General features: G+C 40.2%; 1 protein-coding gene across 1 annotated transcript in view; it reads right to left on the minus strand.

Moving 5' to 3' along the window:
• Window positions 1–22,743, minus strand: part of CRPPA (CDP-L-ribitol pyrophosphorylase A) — a 300,837-nt gene extending 278,094 nt beyond the window's left edge. Inside the window, exons 1-2 of the mRNA XM_035020668.1 lie at window positions 22,227–22,743; window positions 5,499–5,775 (exon numbers count right to left, since the gene is read on the minus strand). Of these exons, the coding sequence (XP_034876559.1) occupies window positions 5,499–5,775; window positions 22,227–22,471 (522 nt within the window). The 5' untranslated portion in view covers window positions 22,472–22,743. The remainder of the gene's footprint in view (window positions 1–5,498; window positions 5,776–22,226) is intronic.
• Between the last annotated feature and the right edge of the window lie 1,506 nt (window positions 22,744–24,249).

Below are 24,249 nucleotides of genomic sequence, written 5' to 3' on the forward strand. Positions count from 1 at the left end.
CCAGGAAAGCCTCTTAACTATAGAGAATAAATTTTGGGTTACTGAATGAAGGTTGGGCAGGGGAAATAAGTAGGTGATGGGGATTAAGGAGGGCACTTGTTAGGATGAACATCAGGTGTTATATGTAAGTGATGAATCACTAAATTCTACACCTAAAACTATTATTACACTGTACATTAACTGGAATTTAAAAACTCGAATAAAATAAATAAAAATAAAATCAGCCTGACAGAAAAGGCAGGTAACTTTCAAGGGATACAATTAGACTTTCAAGGGATACTATTATACTGGTCAACAGACTTCTCACAAGCAGAATTAAAGCCAGGACACAATGATATATTTTCAAAGTACTGGGAAAGAAAAAATAGTTATAAACTTAGAAATGTATACCCTAGGCAAATGATCATCAAGTGAAAAGCAGAATTAACCCTGAAAGGGTTTACCTGCTAGCTCTATTGGAGTCTTCTCCCCTCCATGGAACCCAGAAATGAAGCTTATAGAGATAAGATAACCTGGGTCCTGGTGATAGTTCTGAGTTCCTATATGCAGATAACTCAATTATCAGCCTTAATTTGGGACATCTTAGTATTTTGAAGTAATCTATCTTCAATTTGAAAATGTTTTTTAAACCAAGAAGTTAAAATTTCACAGTTCCCTTTAACATGTATGCTCTCCAAGGGGCTGTCTCAGTGTCTACCTTATGCAGGAAAGGATTTAATCTGCAAGGGACCTTTGGGTACAGCTTGAAAGTTAAGAGCTAAGAGAAAAGAGAATCCGTTAAGAATCTATACAATGCAATTTAAGAGAACAAAGGAGCATTAGTTCAAAAGAAGTCATGGAAACCAAGTGGTTTAGTGTCTCCAAGCTCACCATTTTCTTGCGTTGGGCTGTTATCCAATTCAGACCAGTCTTGGGCAATTTAATGCCTAGAGGGTAAGAAGGTGTCATTCCTTTCCACCAACACAAGAACTTCAACTACCACGCCAAGTCAATTCCACTTATGTTTTTACAATTAGAATTTAGAACAGTGTGAGAGTGTTGGCAGGAAGTAGTACCTGGATTACCTAAGGTTGTTAGGTCACTATCCTAACCTTTATAGTTTAGGAGAACCAAGAGATACTGAATGTCTTCAGTGTAAGACTATGTATTGTTTAGAGACAACCCTTCTAGATTAGCTGAATGAAACCTTCCATGGCCTCTGAGCTCTTTTACAACTTTCACCAAGTTACAGGTAACTGACAGCAATGCAAAATCATACGTGCCTATCAAGATGCAAATCCACTCTGCCCAGTGGAGGTTTGACACCCCTCACAAGACAGTTTTGCCTATGTGAGTTCATTTCAGTATTGCTTTATTTCATGAAAATGTGTGCTTCTCTGGATTCTAACCTGTGCCTGGTTCTTTCATTAATAACATGAGCATGTTAAGAATTTCACATACCTGTATGAAACTCATTTTCTACTTTCTTGAAAATTATTCCCTAACACCATCAAAACAAGACATCATTTCTAGCAGACACCAGGTTTCTGAAGCTTCAAAATAAAAGTTGTAAGATGCCACTTACAACTAGCTTCTTAATGCCAAGTTTCAGCGATTTCATTAAAATATCATGTATGATTTAATCATGTACATAATACATAAGTTATTCTGATTAACCTTAAAGATAGTCCAGGAATTCCAACAAATCTGCAACAAAGTCAGTAACTGCTATATCTGTTAATGTTTCATTAAGTCACCAGTTAAACTAGGGTATCTGGGCTTGTAACTGCAGCAGGAGAGTCCTCTCAGTTTCAGACCCACTACCAAAAGTATCACTTTACTGACAATCTTAGAAATAAGATCTCAAAAAGAATAACGGACCAAAAATTCCAAATGCGTAATTTCTATAGTGAGCTTGACTGATAGTTTTCCAAAGGGTAATATAGGCAAAGACCTCTAATTATACTCACCAGGTACTATAAATTTTTAATTATCTGCCCCAACTATCTAGTCCTCCCTAGGAACTTACTCAAATTTGTCAAGTTTCACCCTAATTCCTTAAAATTCTAAATCCTGTGTTTCTTCATTCCTCCTCAGGGCACTTCTAACTGATCATATTGCCTCTAGCAAAGCTGAGGAGCCTGCAGAACAGGAAGGGATCAGAGAAGTAGGGGAGTCGTGATCAAGCTTTGAGGTCAGCTAACATACCTCTATCACAATTTTCACTCCATCAAGGTACCTTTAAATTACATTGAAGAAAAAGGTTTTCTTTGATTTATGGAATTCTTACACAGGTTTAAAAGGAATTCATGCTGTCGGGGGGAAGAGGTAACATTAGAAACAATTTCCTGAGAAAGAGACTGCAGTTGTATATAGGTAACTAAAGAGAAATCACACATTATCTTTTCCTATAGGTATTTTTTTTTATGGTTAACTTAGAAATATTTTATTATCAAATCTGGCATCTTTTTAATTGTTATGTTAATCACCATACATCAGTTTTTGATGTAGTGTTCCATGATTCATTGTTTGCATATAACACCCAGTGCTCCATGCAGTACATGCCCTCCTTAATACCCATCACCGGGCTAACCCATCACCCACCCCCCTCACCTCTAGAACCCTCAGTTTGTTTCTCAGAGTCCATAGTTTCTCATGGTTCATCTCCCCCTCTGATTTCCGCCCCCTTCATTTTTCCCTTCCTACTTTTTTTTTTTTTAATATATATTATTTGTTTCAGAGGTACAGGTCTGTGATTCAATAGCCTTACACAATTCACTGCGCTCAACATAGCACATACCCTCCCCAATGTCCATCACCCAGCTGCCCATCCCTCCCACCCCCCACCACTAAAGCAACCCTCAGTTTGCTTCCTGAGATTAAGAATTCCTCATATCAGTGAGGTCATATGATACAGGTCTTTCTCTGATTGACTTATTTCGCTCAGCATAATACCCTCCAGTTCCATCCACGTCATTGCAAATGGCAAGATCTCATTCCTTTTGATGGCTGCATAATATTCTATTGTATATATATACACCATTTCTTCTTTATCCATTCATCTGTCGATGGACATCTTGACTCCCTCCATAGTTTGGCTGTTGTAGATATTGCTGCTATAAACATCGGGTTGCACATACCCCTTCAGATCCTTTCATTTGTATCTTTGGGGTAAATACCCAGTAGTGCAATTGCTGGGTCATAGGGTAGCTCTATTTTCAACTTTTTGAGGAACCTCCATACTGTTTTCCAGAGTGGCTGCACCAGCTTGCATTCCCACCAACAGTGTAGGAGGGTTCCCCTTTCTCTGCATCCCCGCCAACATCTGACGTTTCCTGACTTGTTAATTTTAGCCATTCTGACTGGTGTGAGGTGGTATTTCATTGAGGTTTTGATTTGGATTTCCCTGATGCTGAGCGAAGTTGAGCACTTTTTCATGTGTCTGTTGGCCATTTGGATGGCTTCTTTGGAAAAATGTCTGCTCATGTCTTCTGCCCATTCTTGATTGGATCATTTGTTCTTTGGGTGTTGAGTTTGATCAGTTCTTTATAGATTTTGGATACTAGCCCTTTATCTGATATGTCATTTGCAAATATCTTCTCCCATTCTGTCGATTGTCTTTTGGTTTTGTTGACTGTTTCCTTTGCTTTGCAAAAGCTTTTTATCTTAATGAAGTCCCAATAGTTCATTTTTGCCCTTGCTTCCCTTGCCTTTGGCAATGTGTCTAGGAAGAAGTTGCTGCAGCTGAGGTCGAAGAGCTTGCTGCCTATGTTCTCCTTTAGGATTTTGATGGACTCCTGTCTCACATTGAGGTCTTTCAACCATTTGGAGTCTATTTTTGTGTGTGGTGTAAGGAAATGGTCCAGTTTCATTCTTCTGCATGTGGCTATCCAATTTTCCCAACACTATTTGTTAAAGAGACTGCCTTTTTTCCATTGGACATTGTTTCCTGCTTTGTCGAAGATGAGTTGACCATAGAGTTGAGGGTCCATTTCTGGGCTCTCTATTCTGTTCCATTGATCTATGTGTCTGTTTTTGGGCCAGTACCATACTGTCTTGATGATGACAGCTTTGTAATAGAACTTGAAGTCCGGAATTGTGATGCCACCAGCTTTGCTTTTCTTTTTCAACATTCCAGATGGGTATTTTTTAACTCACCACCTACACGGCAGAGGCTTAGAGGACTCCTTCCATTTGTCTACAATCCTAGATGTTGTAATTCATCTTAATACCTTTTAAGTACTTAGCCCTCTACTGAGTAGTTACCTAATTTCCAACCCTAAAAAAACCCACAGGGATTAGCAACAGTATTTTTACAAGGCAAAGGGACCTGAAGAGGTTGCTCAAGTTGCACGTACACCACTAATTAGAAAGCCTGAGAACTGGGCCTACACATGTCCCACTCCACAGCCTATTGCTATCATGCTTTACCCGAGTGTGTACAGCAACTTTCACTTCGTCTCAAATTTAGACTATAAACCTCTTATTTTTAGGATTTTATCTAGTAATACAAGAACCAAACAAAGATGTTCTATAGATTATAATAGGACTTTTGCTATCCTGTGTTCTTCTGGTGAATTAGAACGCAGAATTCAGCGTCATCTTAAAACTATTTCAAATGGTGTGAAAATCCTGTTCAGCTATTTGTGCTGGAAAGTAAACCACTCCCAAAAAATCAAAATGCAATTTGGGTGTGATGAGCCAGATTTTTTATTATTATGTGCATCCTAGACTTGAGTTTTCTTAGGTATTTTCAGGTAAGTGCACAACGCTTCTCATTTCTTCAGTGTACATGCAGAGCCATACTCTTAAGACAGTATTACATTCTCCAAAAAGCTCATGTTATGAAGGACTATAAGAAAAGATAAACTCTAGTACAGTCTCATGATAGAATACTTCAAGCTTCCTAAAAAAAATTTAGCATTATGTCTTTAAGTCAAACAGACATTTACCATCAACAGATGAATGGATAAAGAAGATGCGGTATATATATATACTATGGAATATTATGCAGCCATCAAAAAATGAAATCATGCCATTTGCAATGACGTGGAATTAGAGGGTATTATGCAAGCAAAATAAGTCAATCATAGAAAGACAATTATCCTATGATCTCACTGATATGTGGAATTTGAGAAACAAGGCAGAGGATCATAGGGGAAGAGAGGAAAAAAGGAAACAAGATGAAACCAGAAAGGGAGACAAACCCTAAGAGACTCTTAATCTCAGGAAACAAACTGAGGGTTGCTGGAGTGGTGGGGGGTGGGAGGGACGGGGTGGCTGGGTGATACACATTGGGGAGAGTATGTGCTATGGTGAGTGCTGTGAATTGTGTAAGACTGATGAATCACAGACCTGTACCCCTGAAACAAATACATTATATGTTAATTAGAAAATTAATAAAAATAAAAACAAAAGAAAAAATGGACATTTAAATATGATTTCATCAAAATCCAGCAAGTTAACATTTGCTATAACATTTGTGTCTTTTAACCATTTTAGGAAATTTAACCACTTACCCCATGTTCCTTAGCAGCTGTGACAACTTTAAGGAGGACATCTTCCTCGACAAATGGTCTCACAGCATCATGGATTATCACAACTTCTGGCTTAGAGAGTTTAGAGTCAGGCTGGTCCTCTGCCAGGGCTTTTAGTCCATTGAAAATTGACCTGTGGCGGGTCACTCCAGCTTCAACCAGGGAGATTCGCTGATGCTGGTATTTCTGAATAATACGCTTCATTGCTTCCATGTTCTCTCCAGTTACTGCTACAACAATGTCCTTTATCCAACATACTCTGAAAGAAAAGTGTGCACACGTTTTACATAAACTGGGCCTTATACAAGTTAAGCTAGTAACAAACTGAATTAGTAAGTACTACTGTAACTTCTTAGGGATATTGAAAACTGAAAGTAAATCAGTTTAATGCATTCTATCAGGTCTAGTAAAGTATCCTCAGTATTTCATACTCCACTTAATAACAATTTCACTATGGACTATAAAACATTTCATCTATATAGATATTATACAATAGATAGAGATTCCTAACTAAGTTTGATTTAGACTATCAGTAAATTAAGAAAAAAGAATGCAGTAATAGGCCTTTAAATTGATTCTTTCCAAGTATTTTGTTCAATAGAATAGGAACAATTCAAAGCAGTTTCGAATACCAAAGTTTTGTCTTTCTCTCAAGTCCACTGAATTGCTAAAAAAAAAAAAAAAAAAAAGCTTCATCACTTATCTAACACAAACTTTGCCTACATCAAGGTGAAACATTATAGCTTAAATAGAGAAACTAAGATTGTATAAATATAAGTGAGACTCAAAATGATAAACTTTGTAATAAAATATAAAGAATTAACCTATTGAGTCATACAAAGGATTGAGCAATTTTTCTGTTGTACAACAATTTTCCTCAAGACTTCCCGACCTATCGTTCTGCACTGTCCACAGCCCTGAGCGGCAAATGCATTACATCTTGGCAGACTTCTCTTGAACACCAGGGCTAACAGAGCTTAATGTCATTAAACTCTATGTTCCACAGCCAACAGGCCCAGACCAGGCCAACTGCCTCTGACCCATGCTATCAACTCTGAATAAAGGTCACTTTAAAATTTAGTAAGACTTCAAAAAAAAAAAATCTTTTTAAGAACACTTAGCCTGTGAGATACTACATGTTCATGTTAGATAGTTCAAGTCTTATGCACATTTTTACAGAGATGTAAGGGTCTGAAAATTAGTGAAATTAACTTCGTTTATATGAACATTCAGTTGATTTACTCAATTATTAAACTCCGATCTTCTGTTATTCAATCAACCCTTTCCATAGTTCAAAACCCCATTCTGCCTGTGGCTACAACAATAATACACAGATGTACAACACTAAGAGCTACTTTATAGGCACACTGTCTTTTCATTTTAAGTCTATTCCTTTAATAAGTATCTACTGCACACTGAATCAATGATCAGCATTGAGTACACAATGAAAACAAACACTGCCTTCGCAAGGCTTACAGATCAAAGAACACCAAAGAATAAATACAAGCTGTGATCAAGTGCTATGAAGAAAGCCAGGCTCCAGCATTGCAAGCAAATGGACTATGTGACCAGCGCAGGGATGGCCAAGATGATACTCCCTAAGGAAGCAGAATTTGCTGTAGGATCCAGATGGTGAGTGGCAGCAGGGGGAAAAAGGCAAAGGGGTACGAAGGGCTGGTGTAAGCAAGGGCCACGGCCAGGTCCTTAGGGCCAGGAAACCACTGCAGTCAAATCCTGTAAGCAAAGGGGAGAAGAACCTATAAAAAGGCTGAAGGTCCAGGCAAGAGCCAGACTGGGCTAGGCCATGGGAACCTCTCAGACCGTATTATGGGTTTTAATGTTATAAGAGAAAGCCATAAAAAACCTGTACGCAGGAGAGGACATTTACACCTATTAAAAAAAAAATGCTCACCTACCCAAATTGTTTTAGGACAAAAAGGCCCCTAAAAGAGGACCACCTCCTAATTCCCCAGACCTGTGAAGATATAACCATACACACAGGATGAACTTCACAGAAGTGATTAAGGATCTTGAGATGAATCATTCTGGACTATCTGGGTAGGTCTAATATAATCACAGGAGCTCTTACACATGAACAAGAGGCAGAAGAGTTAAAACAGGAGAAGAGTTAACAGAATCAGTGCTCAATGTGATAGAGGACCACAAGTCCAGGATCGTGAACGACCTCCAGAAACTAGAAAATGGCAAGTAAATTGTCCCTGGAGCTTCCAGAATGAACGTAGCACTGCAAACACCTTTATATTTTAGCCCAGTGAAACCTATGTCAAACTTCTGACTCCCAGAAGTTTAATCAATTCATGTTGCTTTAAGCTACTCAGTTCATGGACCTTTTTTTTTCTTTTAACAGCAGCAATAGGAAACTAATTTAGGAGCCTCAATTTTAGTCTTGCTGCAAGGTAGAGAAGAAATTTAGTAGAGACAAAGGATGCAGATAGACCAGATAGGAGGCGGCGGCTGCTGCATTCTGGGCAATGCAGTGATTGTAGCCTGGCTCCCCAACTAAGCTTGTAGATGGCATTTGAGAGAAAAATTCGAGGTAATAACCTAGTAAGATTGGCAAATTAAATCAATTATGACAGAATATAAAATAGCTAACTTAGATGAACATTTACTATAGTTTGAGCCCTTAGTCATGTTCTAAACTCCTAGAGTCCTCCTCTACTATCTCTTAAACAGGGAAACAATTACGATAGGATATATACATCATACTTCGTTTTCCTACACTACCATCTTACACTACAACATACTTGAAAGAGTTTTACCATTCATCGTCAAGAGAAGACCTTCCATCTTCTACAAGGTAGGTTCCATGATAGCAGGGACAACATCTTTTCACCCACTGCTTTTTACCTAGTACCTAATAAACACTAATTTATTTAGTAAACGACCATGGTCAGTCTTATCTACCAGAAACAGTGCAACATCTGACAACACAGTGTTGTCTCAGGGTTATGAAAATGCAAGAAGCTCTTCATTAACCTAGTTAGCTACAAAAATTCAGTAATGAGTATAACTTTCCCTATGCGATGTGGTTGTGTTTTGAGTCATGTGACTCCTTACCTTCATTTCTAGAACTTTAGCTTCTCTAAGGCCAGGATTACTTATGTTTTGTTAGACACTGGGGGGAATTTCAATCACAAGTAAACTAAGACAATGCAGTAATATTCACAGAATACCAGAGAGTGGCATATGTATTATTATGTGCAAGCAATAAAAACTTTACTTACTGGAAGATTCAGTGTGCATTGCTCTTTGGTTTGTAGTTCATCCATCCCCCATTCCTCTCAGTATAAACTTAACTAATCACAGCATACTTAACAGTTGAGATTTTATACTGTACTCAAAGCCCCCCTGCAAGTGACAAGTGACAGTTTGTGTCCCCCAAATATGAAGCTTCCCAAAGTTCTGTCTTCACTGACACCCCTATGATCAAGGCACTCATCTCCCCATTATTGCACTATCCTCTTAGCTGGTCTCCTCATCTTATCCCAACACAACCCATTCTTACCACTTCTGGAGGGTTTTTCTCACCTGCAAACCTAAAGTCACCCCCTGCTGGTTCTTGAGCTGGGCCCTTTAAGATTTGAACTCAGCCCACTCATTACTACCCCACTTCATCTCTCTCATGCCCCTCTTACTCGGAGGGCATTTTCTCGCACACCCAGGTCTTTGCTTATGCTACCTCCTCCACTTCCCAGCACACCTACCACCCATCCTGGGTTGGGAGGGAAGTAGGAGGCTCAGTGCCACTTGCTCAGCTGTGGGTTCAGATTGGCTTCCCCCAGGAAGCTTTACTAGTCATTCTGGGGGCAGCATCCCTGCTCTCCACTTCCAGAGTACTCTCACTGTCAGAGACACTTAGCATCGTACCCTACAGTTTGCCTTTTCTATCTCCCTCACCAAGCTGCCAACTCACAGAAAGCAAAGTCTACACCTCAGAGCTTGGCACATTCCAAACCAAGTAGTATTAGTAATATTAACAGCAATGAAGATTGATGGTTTGCGAGGTGATGCATACTGTGTAGAGTACCAGCCTGCAAAATCTATCAGATTGCGGTAAGTCACTATTATCACCACTTTATAGATGACACAGAAGCAGTGACCTGCCCATAATCTCACGCTTAGGAAATGAAGGGACCTGGGTGGACCCAAGTCTGATTTTGGAGCATACAGTTAAGCTCTGCAAATGTGCTAATAGTTTCTGAGAAGGATGTGGTAAAATCCGGGAGCAAGAAGAGCATGTCCACATCCACTGTGTCTCCAGCCCTTCATTCATCTTATTAGTGATGAACCATATAATATTGTTGCATTTGTGGTCAAAATGTCAAGTTTCTTGTAATTTCCTGTAATTCAAGCAAAAATAAACATCTAACATTTGCCAGGCAGTATACTAGACCATTGTGATATAATAATAAACCAAGACTGGCAGAATTCCTGACCTCACAGACCATATGTTAATATCTGCTAAATGAATCCATGAATAGAGAAGACTTAATTAGAAAGGAATAAATCATTAGTTTAAGTGTTTAAGTCTTTTCTCCGTCCATGGATTCCTTTAACATATTTGACATAATGGTCTATGATTCACCTGAGTTTAAAGAATTATTAACAGTGATCAAACATATTTCAGATTAATATGACATCACACTAAGGTTTTTGGATTTTTTTAAAGAAACTTTAAGTACATGCTCAAGTAAATCAGTAGGCAAGGCTGTTCTATAGTCAAGAGCTTAACTTGTACTCTAAGCTCTTCATCTCTTTCCATAGTGAATTTTACCAGAAAAATAGCTTAAAAGCAACTTTTAAAGACCTCATATTGCTATTTTTCACAAAAAGTACTTTCAATTATCTTAACATCGAATAATAGGGAGAAAGACATTGCTAGACTAGTCATTCCAATATCTGCACAATGAGTCAATGAATTAATCAACTCCCAAAGATAAATCCCAATTTTATTAGAATGCCTTCAAAGAGCTATAAAATAATTAAATTCCAAACAAAGCTAGTCAAAATAAATGTAAATAATTAGATATACCCATGGCCTTTGACTCTTTCCAAAAGTTGTAGGAGACTCTAAATAGCAAAGTGTTTTAAACTCATCTTTCTCAAACTATAGATCAAGGCCTATGAGTGTGCCAATTTAGTGAGTTTAGATTAACATTTTTGGATAAATGAACTAGAAATTAACAGAACAGTAAAGTTAGAATGCATAGCAAAAGTAAGGATGGGTCTTCTTGAATTCTTTCAAATATGTGCACGTGTGTATTTAAATACATGTTTAATGGAATCATCATGCAAAATCTTCTTTTAAACAAGTCACAATAGGGGCGCCTGTGTGGCTCAGTTGGCTAAGTGTCTGCCTTTGGCTCAGGTCATGATCCCAGGGTCCTGGGATGGAGTCCCACATCGGGCTCCCTGCTCAGCAGGGAGTCTGCTTCTCCCCCTCTGCCTGCCTCTCTACCTACTTGTGCTCTCTGTGTCAAATACAATCTTAAAAAATAAAAATAAAAAAAATAAGTCACAATAAAAAATTTTTAGAAGACATGGTTTTAGACCACTCTTAAGAGAGGACATTGTTACGCTATTTTGTTCAGCAACCAAGCATACTCCCAGCACTTGCAAGCCTTTTTAAGTACTGTTTATATTTCAAAGAATTTATTCACATTCTTTTCTAGTTACAGAATTAAGAGCCTTTTACAGTATTAAAGTTTAATAATGTAGGATCATGGGACTGAGAAAAACCTTAACGACCTCACGCAGTGCCTATTGAACAAATATTTGCTGAATAAATGAATCTGGTTGACCTCCTTAGCTGAAGGCAAGTCCACACTGAACTCCCATAGCCGGGTTTTATCAAGTTCTCTTATTTACTTCCTAGCACATGCCATGGGCACTTACAAGTCTAACCTCAAGCTCCATTACACCTATAGACATTTTGAGGAAAATTTTCGTTTCTCATATTTTCTTCCACAATGTTAAAAAAAATCACTTCGAGTATTCAGCTTGGGCAGTTTAATATGATCAGTTGAAAAAAGATTTAAACAAATGCTTTTTAAATACACAGATGGAAAATCAGGTCCTACTAAACCCTCTAAAGGGCTCTTACCAGGTTGCGGGAGTTTGGCCCCAAGGGACAGTGGCAACGGTGGCTGACTGCCATGACAGTCTTCATAGAGACTAGGCCCGTGGATTGTACTGTGGCCATAATTGGTAGATTTACATCCCTCCATACCCACCCTCATATTTTAGCAACTAAGTATTGAGTTGATATGAAGGGCCTGGTTCCCAAATGCCCTCACAAGGTCAGGTCTCCTTATCATGGCCCATGAAGGATTCCCAGTTGTCAAGCCCAACCTACCAGTCTTAATCTCTTCTTGAAGGAGCCCCATGGGGGCCTTCCCACTGGGAATTTAACAAAAACATCTAGTCTTCTGACCTACACAAAACACAGTCCTATTGTATTTTTAATAAATATAGGCCTATTGCTTGCTTCCCTTCACTCAGATTTGACCCTTAATGAAGCATTAAGATAATTTTTTTAATGTCAAATTCATGTATTTGAACATATTTATTCAACTACAACTATCTAAGTGCCTTTTTCTTTCTGAACCCTTAATCCAATTAGTCATCAAAACCTGTCAATCCTGTCTACAGATTTCTCCTCTGTTCCCTACTCCATTCCAACTTTCAGCTCAACTCCAGCATTCAACATTGCTCATTTAAATTAACATTTATGTATTTCTCTATTTTGTTTAAATAAAATTTGCAGGGGTATTCAGAAAGAGTAAGATAGAACAAGTACACAAGAAAGCAAAAATTAGAGACAATCCAGTAAGTCAGAAAATCTAATAAGCCTTGAGTTCATCAACTTACACGTATATACCTACCAGCTGGGAAGATGGTGGAGTAGGAGAACCCTAAGTTCACCTCATCCCACCAATACAACTAGATAACAACCCGACCAGTGTAAATAACCCATGAAGCAACTGGAAGGCTGGAAGAACAAACTCCACAACTAAAGGTAGGGAAGAGGCCACAGTGAAGGTAAGGAGGGCCAAGACACAGTCTAAGAGCAAAAGGGTCCTTGTCGCCCATGGTGGGGAGGGAGCTGGTGGCACTGAGAAGGGCAGAAAACAGATTTTCATCACCAGCCTATGCACTGGGAGAACAAATCTCTTTACTATTTGCCTCTGAATGTGAAATAAGCCAACTTTCCTGAGTTCTTAAAACCAGCCAGACTTAAAGCCTGGAATTTTTAAAAATCCCCAGGCTCCACTCTGGGAGACGCCAGAAGACTTTAGGAAGTGGAGTCCCTGCCCTTAGAGACAGCAGGACCAACACCCCATGCAGATACACTGTAGAACCAGCAATTTGAAAAATACTGGGGGCAAACTGGAGGGAGAGTGGTTTGCTCTTCTCAGAGCACAGGCTAAAGAGACAGGTACCACTAGGAGACCCCTCCAGGAACAAAGGAGCTGGCAGGTACCATTTCCCTCCCCTACCCCACAGCATGAACAACAGCCACCTGTGAGGACCAGCTTAGAGCTGACACTCCTAACCTAACTTGCTTGCACAAAGCCCCACCACGTCATGCCAGCCCAACACATTGCAGTGGACCCACCCCTTTCCAGTAACTCTTATGTCAGTCCCCCTGCGGTGGCCCCTTCCCCAGAAGACCAGTGCAAACCTTGTCAACACCCCATCCCTTAACCTGCACTTTTACAGCACCTCAGTTCCTGCAGGGGCAAGTCTCCATTCACAAGCAAACCACTACACACCTTGCTGCCCACAACAGGCAGAGAGGGCCTCTGCAGACAAGTAAAGGAAAAAGAGGCTTAGATTCAATAGCAGAGCACACACGACACACATAGGTGACAGTCCCTGAAGCCCCAGGACCTGGGGCATAGGGGACACTGCACTGCAGGGCACTATAAGACTTCTTAATAAGGTTATTATGGTTAGGAGCAAGAGAAGTAACTAACTTTCCAAACATAGAAAAACACAAAAAGGAAGACAAAATGAGGAGACAAAGCAACATTTCCCAAATGAAACAACAGGACCAAACCATAGCAAGAGACCAAACCAAAACCGATTTAAGTAGTATGACTGATAGAGAATTTAAAGTAATGACCATAAAGATACCCACTGGGCTTGAGAGAGTAGTGGAGGACATCAGTGAGACCATTAACAGAGAGAAAAAAAAAAAAAAAAGAATCAGATCAAGAACACATTAAGTGAAATTAAAAATACACTTGATGGAAAAAATAGCAGGCTGGATGAAGCAGAGAAACAATTTAACAACCTAGAATAGTAATGGAACATAAATAACCAATCTGAGGAAAGAGAATTATGCAAATTGAGAATAGTCTCCGTGACACCAAGCATAATAACATCTGCATTATAGGGATCTCAGATGATAGAGAGGTAAGGGGGCAGAAAATTTATTTCAAGAAATAATAGCTGAAAACTTACCTTACCTGAAGAAAGAAACCTATCCAGATCCAGGAGGCACAGAGATCCCTGCCCCCCACCCCAAAAAATTCAACCTAAATAGGTCCACATCAAGACATATAGTAATTAAATGTAATTTAAAAGATTTTAAGAAGTACTGGGTGTACAAAAAGTAGTGAAAGGCAAAAAATTTTCAAGCAGCTAAGGAAGAAAGTTACATTCAAGGGAAAACCCATAATGCTATCAGGGGATTTTTCAGCAGAATTTTCTAGGCCAGAAGAAAGTGACAGGATATATTCAAAGTGTGGGAAGGGAAAAATCAGCAACCAAGAATCCTCTATCCAGGAAGGCTATCATTCAGAACAAAAGATAAAGAGTTTCTCAGATAAAAACTAGAGGAGTTCATGACCACTAAACCATCTGTACAAGAAATATTAAAAGGGACCCCAGGTGAAAAGGAAGACTAAGTCAGAGTATGAAAAGTAAACAAAAAAGCAATAAAAATAACTTTTACTGTTTAAAAAAAAAAGGATTCATAAAATAAAAGGATGTAGAAGGAGACAAACCATGAGAGACTTATGATCTCAGGAAACAAACAGGATTTCTTGGCGGCGGGGGGGAATGGGGTGGCTGGGTGATGGACATTGGGGAGGGTATGCGTTGTGGTGAGCACGGTGTATTGTTTAAGACTGATGAATCACAGACCTGTACCCCTGAAACAAATAATACATTATATGTTAATTAAAAAAAAAAAGCTCACTCCCGAAGAAATTGAAAAGGGGGGGGGGGGGGGGGTAATGTACCCAGTACAGAAAAACACTTAAAAAGTCTTCCCTTGCCAATAAAAGTATGCTTAATTAGTTATGCCCATTGCCTTTTTAAGATTTGCATATTAACAACATCTTACTCCCCCACCTCCCTCTCCAAACAAAAAACAAAAAGGTTGGTGGGGCAGGGTTGGGGGGGGGGGGTTATTCTTTGCTTTTAGGAACTCTAAGCCCCAACCAAATACCAAGATTGTCTATAACGGCCTTAGAAATGCAGTAAGGTCCCTCACCAAAGCATTCAGATTTTGTAATGTCATAAAGTTGTCTAAACATTCCATGGTGATTTGTTCGCAGATTGAGATTAAAATTCAGTGTTCTTAACTTTTAGCGCATTGAAAAGAATTAGTTAGTACCGCTTGGCCAAAGTCAACTGCCTTCTCCCGGCCTCCCGCCCCTCCTCTGGAAAACAGCAGCTGCTTGATAGACTTATAAGCAGTACAGGAGATCCTGTTAGCAAAAGCCTCTCCCTTGGCATGTTAATGGGCCTTCAAAAGTATCAGTTCTCTTCTCTCTTCTCTCTTCAGTGGCAATTTTAAAATTTCAAAATTTGTTGTCTGATGTATTTTACTTAACTCATGAGTGTATAAATTAAACACTGCATTAATGAAAAAAAGGATGTAAAATAGGACCTTATACAACTAAAACATAGGAGAAGAGGAGTAAAGAATGGATTTAAACTTACGTGACCATGAACTTCATATAGACTGCTATACTCAGATGTTATACACACACCTAATGGTAACCACAAGTCAGAAACAAGCAATACATATGCAAAGAAAAAAGAGAAAGGGATCCAAATATATCACCAAAGAAAGCCAGCAAACCATGAAAGACAGAAGGATCAGAGAAAATCTATAGAAACAACTACAAAACAAGTAACAAAATGGCAATACATACATATCTATCAGTAATTACTTTGAATGTGAATAGACTAAATGCTCCAAACAAAAGGCATACAGTGACTTTATGAACATAAAGGAAATAATCGATAGTACTAGGGGACTTTAACATCTCACTGACATCAATGGGCAGATCATCCAAACAGAAACTTGACAAGGAAACGAGTGGCTTTCAGTGACCCATTGCACCAGATGAATTTAACAGACATATTCAGAACATTCCATCCTAAAACAGAATACACAATCTTTTCAAGAGCACATGGAACATTCTCCAGAATAGATCACATATTAGGCTCTAAAACAAGCCTCAACAAACACAAAAAGACTGAAGTTATACTATGCATCTTTTCTGACAATACTATGGAACTGGTAAACAACCACAAGAGAAAAATCTGGAAAGACCACTAACACATGGAGGTTAAATAACATGCTACAAAACAATGAATAGGTCAACCAGGAAATAAAAGAAGGAATTTAAAAATACATAGCAATAAATGAAAATGAAAACACAATGGTCCAAAATCTTTGGTATGCAGCAAAAACTGTTCTAACAGGGAAGGTTATAGCAATACAGGCCTACCTCAAGAATCAAGAGAAATCTCAAAAAACCTAACCTTACACCTAAAGGAGCTAGAAGAACAAAACCTAAATCCAGCAAAAGGAAATAAATACTATAGAAACTAAAACAAACAAACAAACAAAAAATGGATCAATGAAACCAGGAGCTGGTTCTTTGGGGGAAAAAATTATACATCAACAAAATAAACCTTCAGCAAGACTCATTGAAGATTAAAAAAAAAAAAAAAGCGACCCAAATAACAAAATCACTAATGAAAAAGGAGAAATAGCCAACACCACAGAAATAAAGTAATTTTAAGAGTATGAAAACTGATATGCTACCAAATTGAACAACCTAGAACAAATGGATCAATTCCTAGAAACCTATAACCTCCCAAAACTAAAGCAGAAATAGAAATTTTGAAGACCAATCACCAGCAATGACATTCAATCAGTTATCAAAAAACTGCCAAATGAAAGTCCAGAACCAGATGGCTTCACACACAAATTCTACTAAACATTTAAAGAATACCTATTCTTCTCAAGCTATTTCAAAAAAAAATACAAGAGGAAGGAAAATTTCCAAATTCATTCTATGAGGCCATTATCACCCTCATACAAAAACCAGATATAGACACCACAAAAAAGTACAGGCCAGTATGTCTCATAAATACAGATGCAAAAATCCTCAAAATATTAGCAAACCAAGTCTAACAATATATTTTAAAAAATCATACACCACTTTCAAGTGGGATTTATGCCTGGGATGCAAGAATGCTTCAATATCCACCCATCAACAGGATAGGTCACATCGACAAGAGAAAGTATAAAAACTGTATGATCATTTCAATAGATGCAGAAAAAGCATTTAACAAAGTACAACAAGCATTCATAATAAAAACTCTATGCCAAGAAGGTCTAGGGGGAACATACCTCAACATAATAAAGGCCTTGTATTAAAAACCCACAGTGAATATACTCAACAGTGCCAAATGGAGAGCTTTTCCCCTAACATCAGGAACAAGACAAGGATGTCCTCGCTCACCTCTTTTATTCAACACAGTACTGCAAGTCCTAGCCACAGCATTGTATCTAGGAATAAACTTATTCAAAGAGGTGAAAGACCTGTACTCTGAAAACACACTGATGAAAGAAATTCAAGATGACACAAAGAAATGGAAAGACACTCTGTGTTCATGGACTGGAAGAAGAAATATTGTTAAAATGTCTCTATTACCCAAAGCTATCTACAGATCTAATGCAATCCCTATTAAAATACCAACAGCATCTTTCACAGACCTAGAACAATCCTCCCATTTGTATGGAATCAAAAAAGACCCCAAATAGCCAAAGCAATCTTGAAAAACAAAACTGGAGGAATCACAATTCCTGACTTCAAGTTATATTACAAAGTAGTCGTAATTAAAAGAGTATGGGGGTACCTGGCTGGCTCAATTGGTAGAGCATGTGACTCTTGATCTTGGGGTTATAAGTATAAGCCCCATGTTAGGTGTAGAAATTACTTAAGAAAAATAAAATTAAAAAAAATAAAACAGTATGGTAGCAGTATAAAAATACACATAGATCAATAAAATATAACAAAAAAAAACAAAAAGAAATGTGCAATTACATGGTCAATTAATCTTGTCAAAGGAGGAATGAATATACAATGGGCAAAAGACAGTTTCTTCAATAAATGAGGTTAGAAAAATTGGACAGCCACATGCTGAAGAATGAAACTGGACCACTTTCTTTCACCATACTCAAAAATTAACTCAATTGTGAGACCTGAAACCATATAAATCCTTGACAGAATATAGGCAGTAATCTGACACTGGCCATAGCAACATTTTTGTACTTAACGTCTCCTGAGTTGAGGGACTACATCAAAATAAAAAAGTTCTGCACAGTGAAGCAAACAATCAAAACTAAAAGTTAAGGGGCACCTGGGTGTCTCAGTCAGTCAACAGTCCACCTCTTGATTTGAGCTCAGGTCATAATCTTAGGGTCCTGGGATGGAGCCCCGAGTTGGACTCTGGGCTGGATGTAGAGCCTGCTTAATATTCTTTCCCTCCCTCCCTCTCCTTCTGCCCCTCCCCCTCCTAAATAAATGTCAACCTACAGAATGGAAGAAGATATTTGCAAAGGACATATCTGATAATGTCCAAAATATATAAAAAACAAAATTCAACACCCCGAAAACAAACAATCCAATTAAAAAATGCAAAGACATGAACACACATTTCTCCAAGGAAGACATACAGATGTCCAAGAGACACATGAAAAGATGCTCACCATTACTCATCATCTGGGAAATGCAAATCAAAACCACAAGATACCACCTCACACCCGTTAGAAAGGCTAAAATTAGTAACACCAGAAACATCAAGTATTGATAAGGATGTAGAGAAAAAGGAAGTCTCATGCACTGTTGGTGGGAATGCAAACTGGGGCAGACACTGTGGAAAACAGAATGAAGGTTCCTCAAAAAAGTAAAAATAGAACTACACTATGATCCAGTAACCACACTACTGCTATTTACCTAAACAACACACACACACACACACACTCATACTCACACTCATACCATGGAGTCAAAGTTACTAAAACAGGACTTCCACTGATTTTCCAAGTGGCAAGAAAGCAACCCAACTCAACCACAAAAATCAGTTTCCTTAAGACAAACACAAAACAATCAATAAAACAGATTAACATAGTTTTCTTAAAGCAGTAATTCTTTTAGAAACTCTGGTCATAAATCAATAGTTACATAAGGGACTAGGACCCTTGACCTCAGTTCCTTGCTAGTATAATGGGGGCAAAAAAAAAGTTCTTTTCAGTGAATGAAGAACAGGTGCTTTAATATATACCATGTTGTTTGAGAAGACACTCCCTTGAGTTTACCTTAGAAGCTAAGGATCTCATCATTTCACACAGCAGTCTTGCTCTTAATTCCTCCATGGCCATGGAACTCCTTACTCAGCCATTGGCTGTGCTGAGTCAGAGAATAAGCCTCCAGCATTCTGACAGCAATCTAGGAGTTTAAAGGTTTCTTTTGAAGGTTTCAACCAGTTGGGTTTTTGGGTTTTTTTGTTTTGTTTTTTTTTTGTTTGTTTTTCAGCTGTCTACCCCACCTTCCGAAGTATCCTGTAGCTCTAATTCCTGAACCTTTCCAAGGGCCTGGGACTTCAACCAAAATGCTTCTTCGCAGCTGTTCCCACTTCCCTTAGGACCGTTAAGTCTGATTGATTACCATGCTGTTCTTCCAACATTTTGTCATCATCTTTTATCTACTCCAGCACCTCTTACATTCGTTTTCCCTTGTGTGGCTATACTATTTCTAGTCTCTTTGGGTGGGTAAATGCAAGACTGGAAATAATGCCATTTAAACATGTGTTTAACTCAAACCAAAACTAGCTACATTTCTTTACATTTCCCTAATCCCAATTTAAGAATTGTGGACCAATGGGGCGCCTGGGTGGCTCAGGCCTTAAGCGTCTGCCTTCGGTTCAGGTCATGATCTCAGGGTCCTGGGATCAAGCCCCGCATCGGGCTCCCTGCTCAGTGAGGAGCCTGCTTCTCCCTCTCCCACTCCCCGTTTGTGTTCCCTCTCTCACTGTCTCTCTGTCAAATAAATAAAATCTTAAAAAAAAAATTGTGGACCAAACTTCAGAGGTGAAAGCTCTTGTACACTGTAGTTTTAAATTGGCTCAAAATTCCAGAAGACAGATCACACCATAAGGGTCATTTTTTCTTGATTATCCTTCTTAGTCAAGATTAAGAAGTAAAGATTACTCACAGCAACTTCTCTGTGAGATGGCAAAAGTTTGAGAAAGGAAAATCCTAACTTATGAGGGACAAAGGAGCTTTGAAATCAAATTCTACACTATCCATATTCACAGCTCCCAGAGGTCAAGGAGAGCGAACACTGTCCTAAAATAAACCAGATGACAGACTGTGGTGACACCCAATTACAGCTTTTCTGATTTGGGATACTGAGAGCTGTGCTCCCCCTTAGTAAATGGTAAGCATGCATAATTTCACCAAAGAGCAAAAGGTAAGAATTTTACAACACACTTTACGCTTCCATTTCCTTTCCTTATTTGAACCTGAATAATTCGGGGGGAGGGGGAAGAAATAACCTAGGCTTTTGAGCACCATGCTCTAGGAAGCCTATTAGCAGTCAAGAGAATGCCCTTCCTTTAGGAAATGGCTCAGAAGCACCCATACCTAAGCCCCTGTAATGCAAGGTTTCCAGGGATTTCCTGAAACACACCCCAAATATAAGCATCCTTTAAGTTATTCAGGCATTTTAACAGTGACAAAAATGAGCCCCAGAGTATTTCAAAATGGAGATTTAAGTAGTTACTATTAGAATTTTATCACTGCTGTTATCAAAAGAAAACACATATTCCCCCTTTTCCATAAACAAGGTCTTCCCAGAACATTCTTTTACTTTAAAAGATTTTTCCAGTAACCACCTATCTCAGGCTCCCTCAGAAGATGAAAGATGCTAATAATCCGAATTTCCTTCACAGGAAGGAAAATTAAATGTAAAAAACACTGTATTCTGTTACATCTGATAATTAAGCAGTTAGATTCTGCTGGCCAAAATCCATTGTTCCTGTAATACTACCTACATAATGAGGTATGTTGTCATAAGGTCTAGCATCCAATACTGTAAATGATGCATACCCAGATAAAAGGTAGACTACAGAATAGGGGAAGCACCTGGAACTGTTTCAGTGTTTGTCTGAGTTTCATATGGAACCACCAGCCTGATTACTTGAATCAAGGGTGATTAGGGCTCTTCATGCTTCCGTTTTCCAAATGCCAACATTTAGGAAGATAACCATACACAAAGCAACTTGGGCCCTTTGGCTTCTGTCGTGTGTGCAGCTTCGTGGGGCAGGGAGAAGATCTTTTCTGGATAATAGGCTACTGTCCTTTGATTAGTAGCAACTCATTAGCTTAGTCTTCATCAAAGTCACCTGCAAAGTCTATGCTAAAAGAGGTCATCTCTCTTGAGATACAAAGGGCTCATGTCAAGGTTTAACATCCTATCACAAGACCACCCTGGCTTCAAGACGTTTCAACACCTTCGCAACACGTCTAAGGACCTTTGCAACTTGCCCTATTTCTACCCCTCCAGCCTCACCCCACGCTCATACTACTGGCCCTCTAAAGCAAGATAAATAGCTCACCCCCTTTTCACCTCACTAAGGCTCCCCTAGTCCTCCCACCCCCATTCCCTCTCCATATCCCCTACAAGTCAGTGCATTTTGTAACAGGCTAAAGCACAAATTGGACTTAACTTCAGAATCTCGCCCCCTTAAATCCATATCCACGTTGAAAAGCTTGGATTAAATTCTGCCCCTCGGTACACTTTCAGCACCTCTTAATCAACACAGGGTCATAAGAGATACTTCGCTAGTGTTTATAAATGAATGGATAAAGCGAACCAAGGTTCGTATAGTCAGATGCACAAGTAAAACTCCAATTCACGCGTGCACGGAGAGTGCAAATAAGAGACTGAGAAAAAGAAGAGACTCCTGAAAAGGCTTGCTTGTCGTTAGGCCACACTGGGGCCACTGTTAAGACTAAATGTCTTAGTCCCAACCCATGCTTTCCTTCCTTAGTCCAACTCCACGAGCCGAGCTCCCCCCCCCCGGCCCCCGCCCGACGGCCTGGGCACAGAAAGGGCTCTGTGGGGCAGCCCCCGCTTGCATGCCGCTCTGCTAGAGGAGCAGAGCCGCCCATCTCGAACTGCAAGCGAGGACGGAGCCCGAGTCGGCGGCGGGGACTGAGCGGGTCGGCTCGGCCCCGCAGTCCGCCGAGAGAAGGCGCCAGCGCGAAAGCACCACCAGGGGCAGGTGTCGCGGGCTGCCGCAGGCGGGCCGGGAGGGAGCGGGAGGCCGGGCCGGGGACCCGGGGCGCGCCTGGCGCCGCATTACCTCTCCAAGGCCTGCAGGGTGTAGCTGATGAGCGGCCTCTCCAGGAGGGGACAGAACTGCTTCGGGGTGGGGACGCCCATCCTCTCCCCGCTCCCCCCCGCCGGCAACACAGCAGCCACGGCGGGAGCGCGGCGCCGCGGCTGGGCCTCGGGCCCGGCCGCGCTCGGCGAAGAGGCCGCGGCCGCTTGCTCCGCGCCGCGCGAGTCGCCGGGACGAGGCCCCGGTGCGGCGGGCCTGGGCTCCATGGCGGCGGGCGGCGCGGCCGGCTGGCTCGCCCTGGGCCCAAGCGCCCCGCGGCTGCTCGGGGCCTCGGCTGGGGTAGCGGGGAAAGGAGGAAGGGCGGGTGAGGGCGGGCGGCGCGCACTGGAGCGGCGAGGGCCAGGCCGCGGCGTGTCCCCGGGGGACGCTCCAGCCGCCGAGCTGCTTCTCGCCGCGTCCTCGGCCTCTACACCGAGCCCGGCGCCCCCGGCAGGCCTGAGTTCCGCGCCTCCTGGCTGCGCCTGCGGGCCCCGCAGTCGCCTCGGGTGGAAGCGCCAGCCCTCCGTGCGTATCTACGGGTCGCGTTAAACCTAACAGCTGTGCGGAGGCTGTAGCGGTCGGGCCGCCCTGCAGTCCCTCTCCCCTTAAAGACATTTGGATTCAAGTCACAGGATGGGACAGAGAAACGTGCACCTCGATTTCTACCTTTAAGCGCGTGAGGCTTACAGGTTCCACCTTCTGGTTCCACCTCAGAAAAGACAGATGGATGGGCAAATGTTACTATGAACCAGATAGATAAACAAAACTGCCGCGGATCTCAAATTTGTCTGCAAATGGGAACTACCTGGGGAGGTCAGAAAGGGCTGACACCTGTGTCCCACCCTCAGCGATTGGGATTTAGTCTGCTGTGTGGCCGGAGTTTTAGAATGTTTTTAAGGATCCCCAGCGCATTCTAATGAGCGGGCTCATTTTGGGCCCACAGAGTCAAAGCAATAGTACTAATAATTGCTGAACAAGCGACACACATTAGCTCATTTAATCTCCAGGAGAACCCAACCATTATTGGGGTTTTGTTTGTTTTGGTTTGGTTCGGTTTTTACAGAGAAAGAAGAAAGGTTGTAATAATAACTTGCGTAAATAATAAATAACTTGTGTAAAATTGCACAAATGCAGATCTGCCTTTAGGCCCTTGCACAGAAGTACAGCCCGAGTTGAAGAATTCCAGGCCTGGAGCATATATGCCCTTATTTAGTGCTGTCCTTGCTGGTCGTGTTTACCAGAAAAATGTAGTCCAGTACTTGGAATGTCAGAGCCCATTGTATTAGGTCCCTGGAATGTAAACTCCATGAGAGTAGGATCCTTACTTTTCCTTTTGGGTTTTGTGCCCAGCTCCTGAAATATGAAAGTTTAATAAGTATGTATTGAATGAACCGATGGAGTCGGTTTATCATAATTAAAGTATATTTATTAAATTTGCTAATTTAATCTTCACCTATAAAGTTAATTTGAGATTGATTTAAAAAAAAGAGGAATCTTTTAGGCGCTGAAAATATTATCAGGTTATAATATTCCAACCCAGTATTTTTACCCATTTTTCCCAATTTAGATTAAAGATAACCAAACTAAAATGTTTCTTTTATTTATCAGTGACTGAACATGCTTTTAATACATTCAATACACTTATATTTTCAGTACACAAGTTTCAATATAGAAGTACTTTCAATACAAAAGTAACAAAAAGTACTTTTATTATAATTAGTGTTTAGCTCCATTATTATTGCAGTTTGTCATATCACTGACTCTTAGCTGAAAAATAAGCATAATACACTTGACTTGGTAGCGCCACCACACCTGTGTCTGGCCTGTACTAGACAATACCTGTTGACTGACTGGGTAAATGAATAAAGGAATCTATACAGAAGCAGAAATGCAAATCTATTAATATTAATCTTAGTTGCCCTTTTTAATCTAACAGTGGAGTTAAAGCTATTTTTCACTTTTTTTAAGATTTATTTAAGAGAGAGACAGAAAAAAAAAGAGAGAG

The sequence above is a fragment of the Mirounga leonina genome, unplaced genomic scaffold, assembly GCF_011800145.1.
Source record: "Mirounga leonina isolate KUSES-001 unplaced genomic scaffold, KU_Mleo_1.0 Mir_174, whole genome shotgun sequence".
NCBI classification, from domain to species: domain Eukaryota; kingdom Metazoa; phylum Chordata; class Mammalia; order Carnivora; family Phocidae; genus Mirounga; species Mirounga leonina.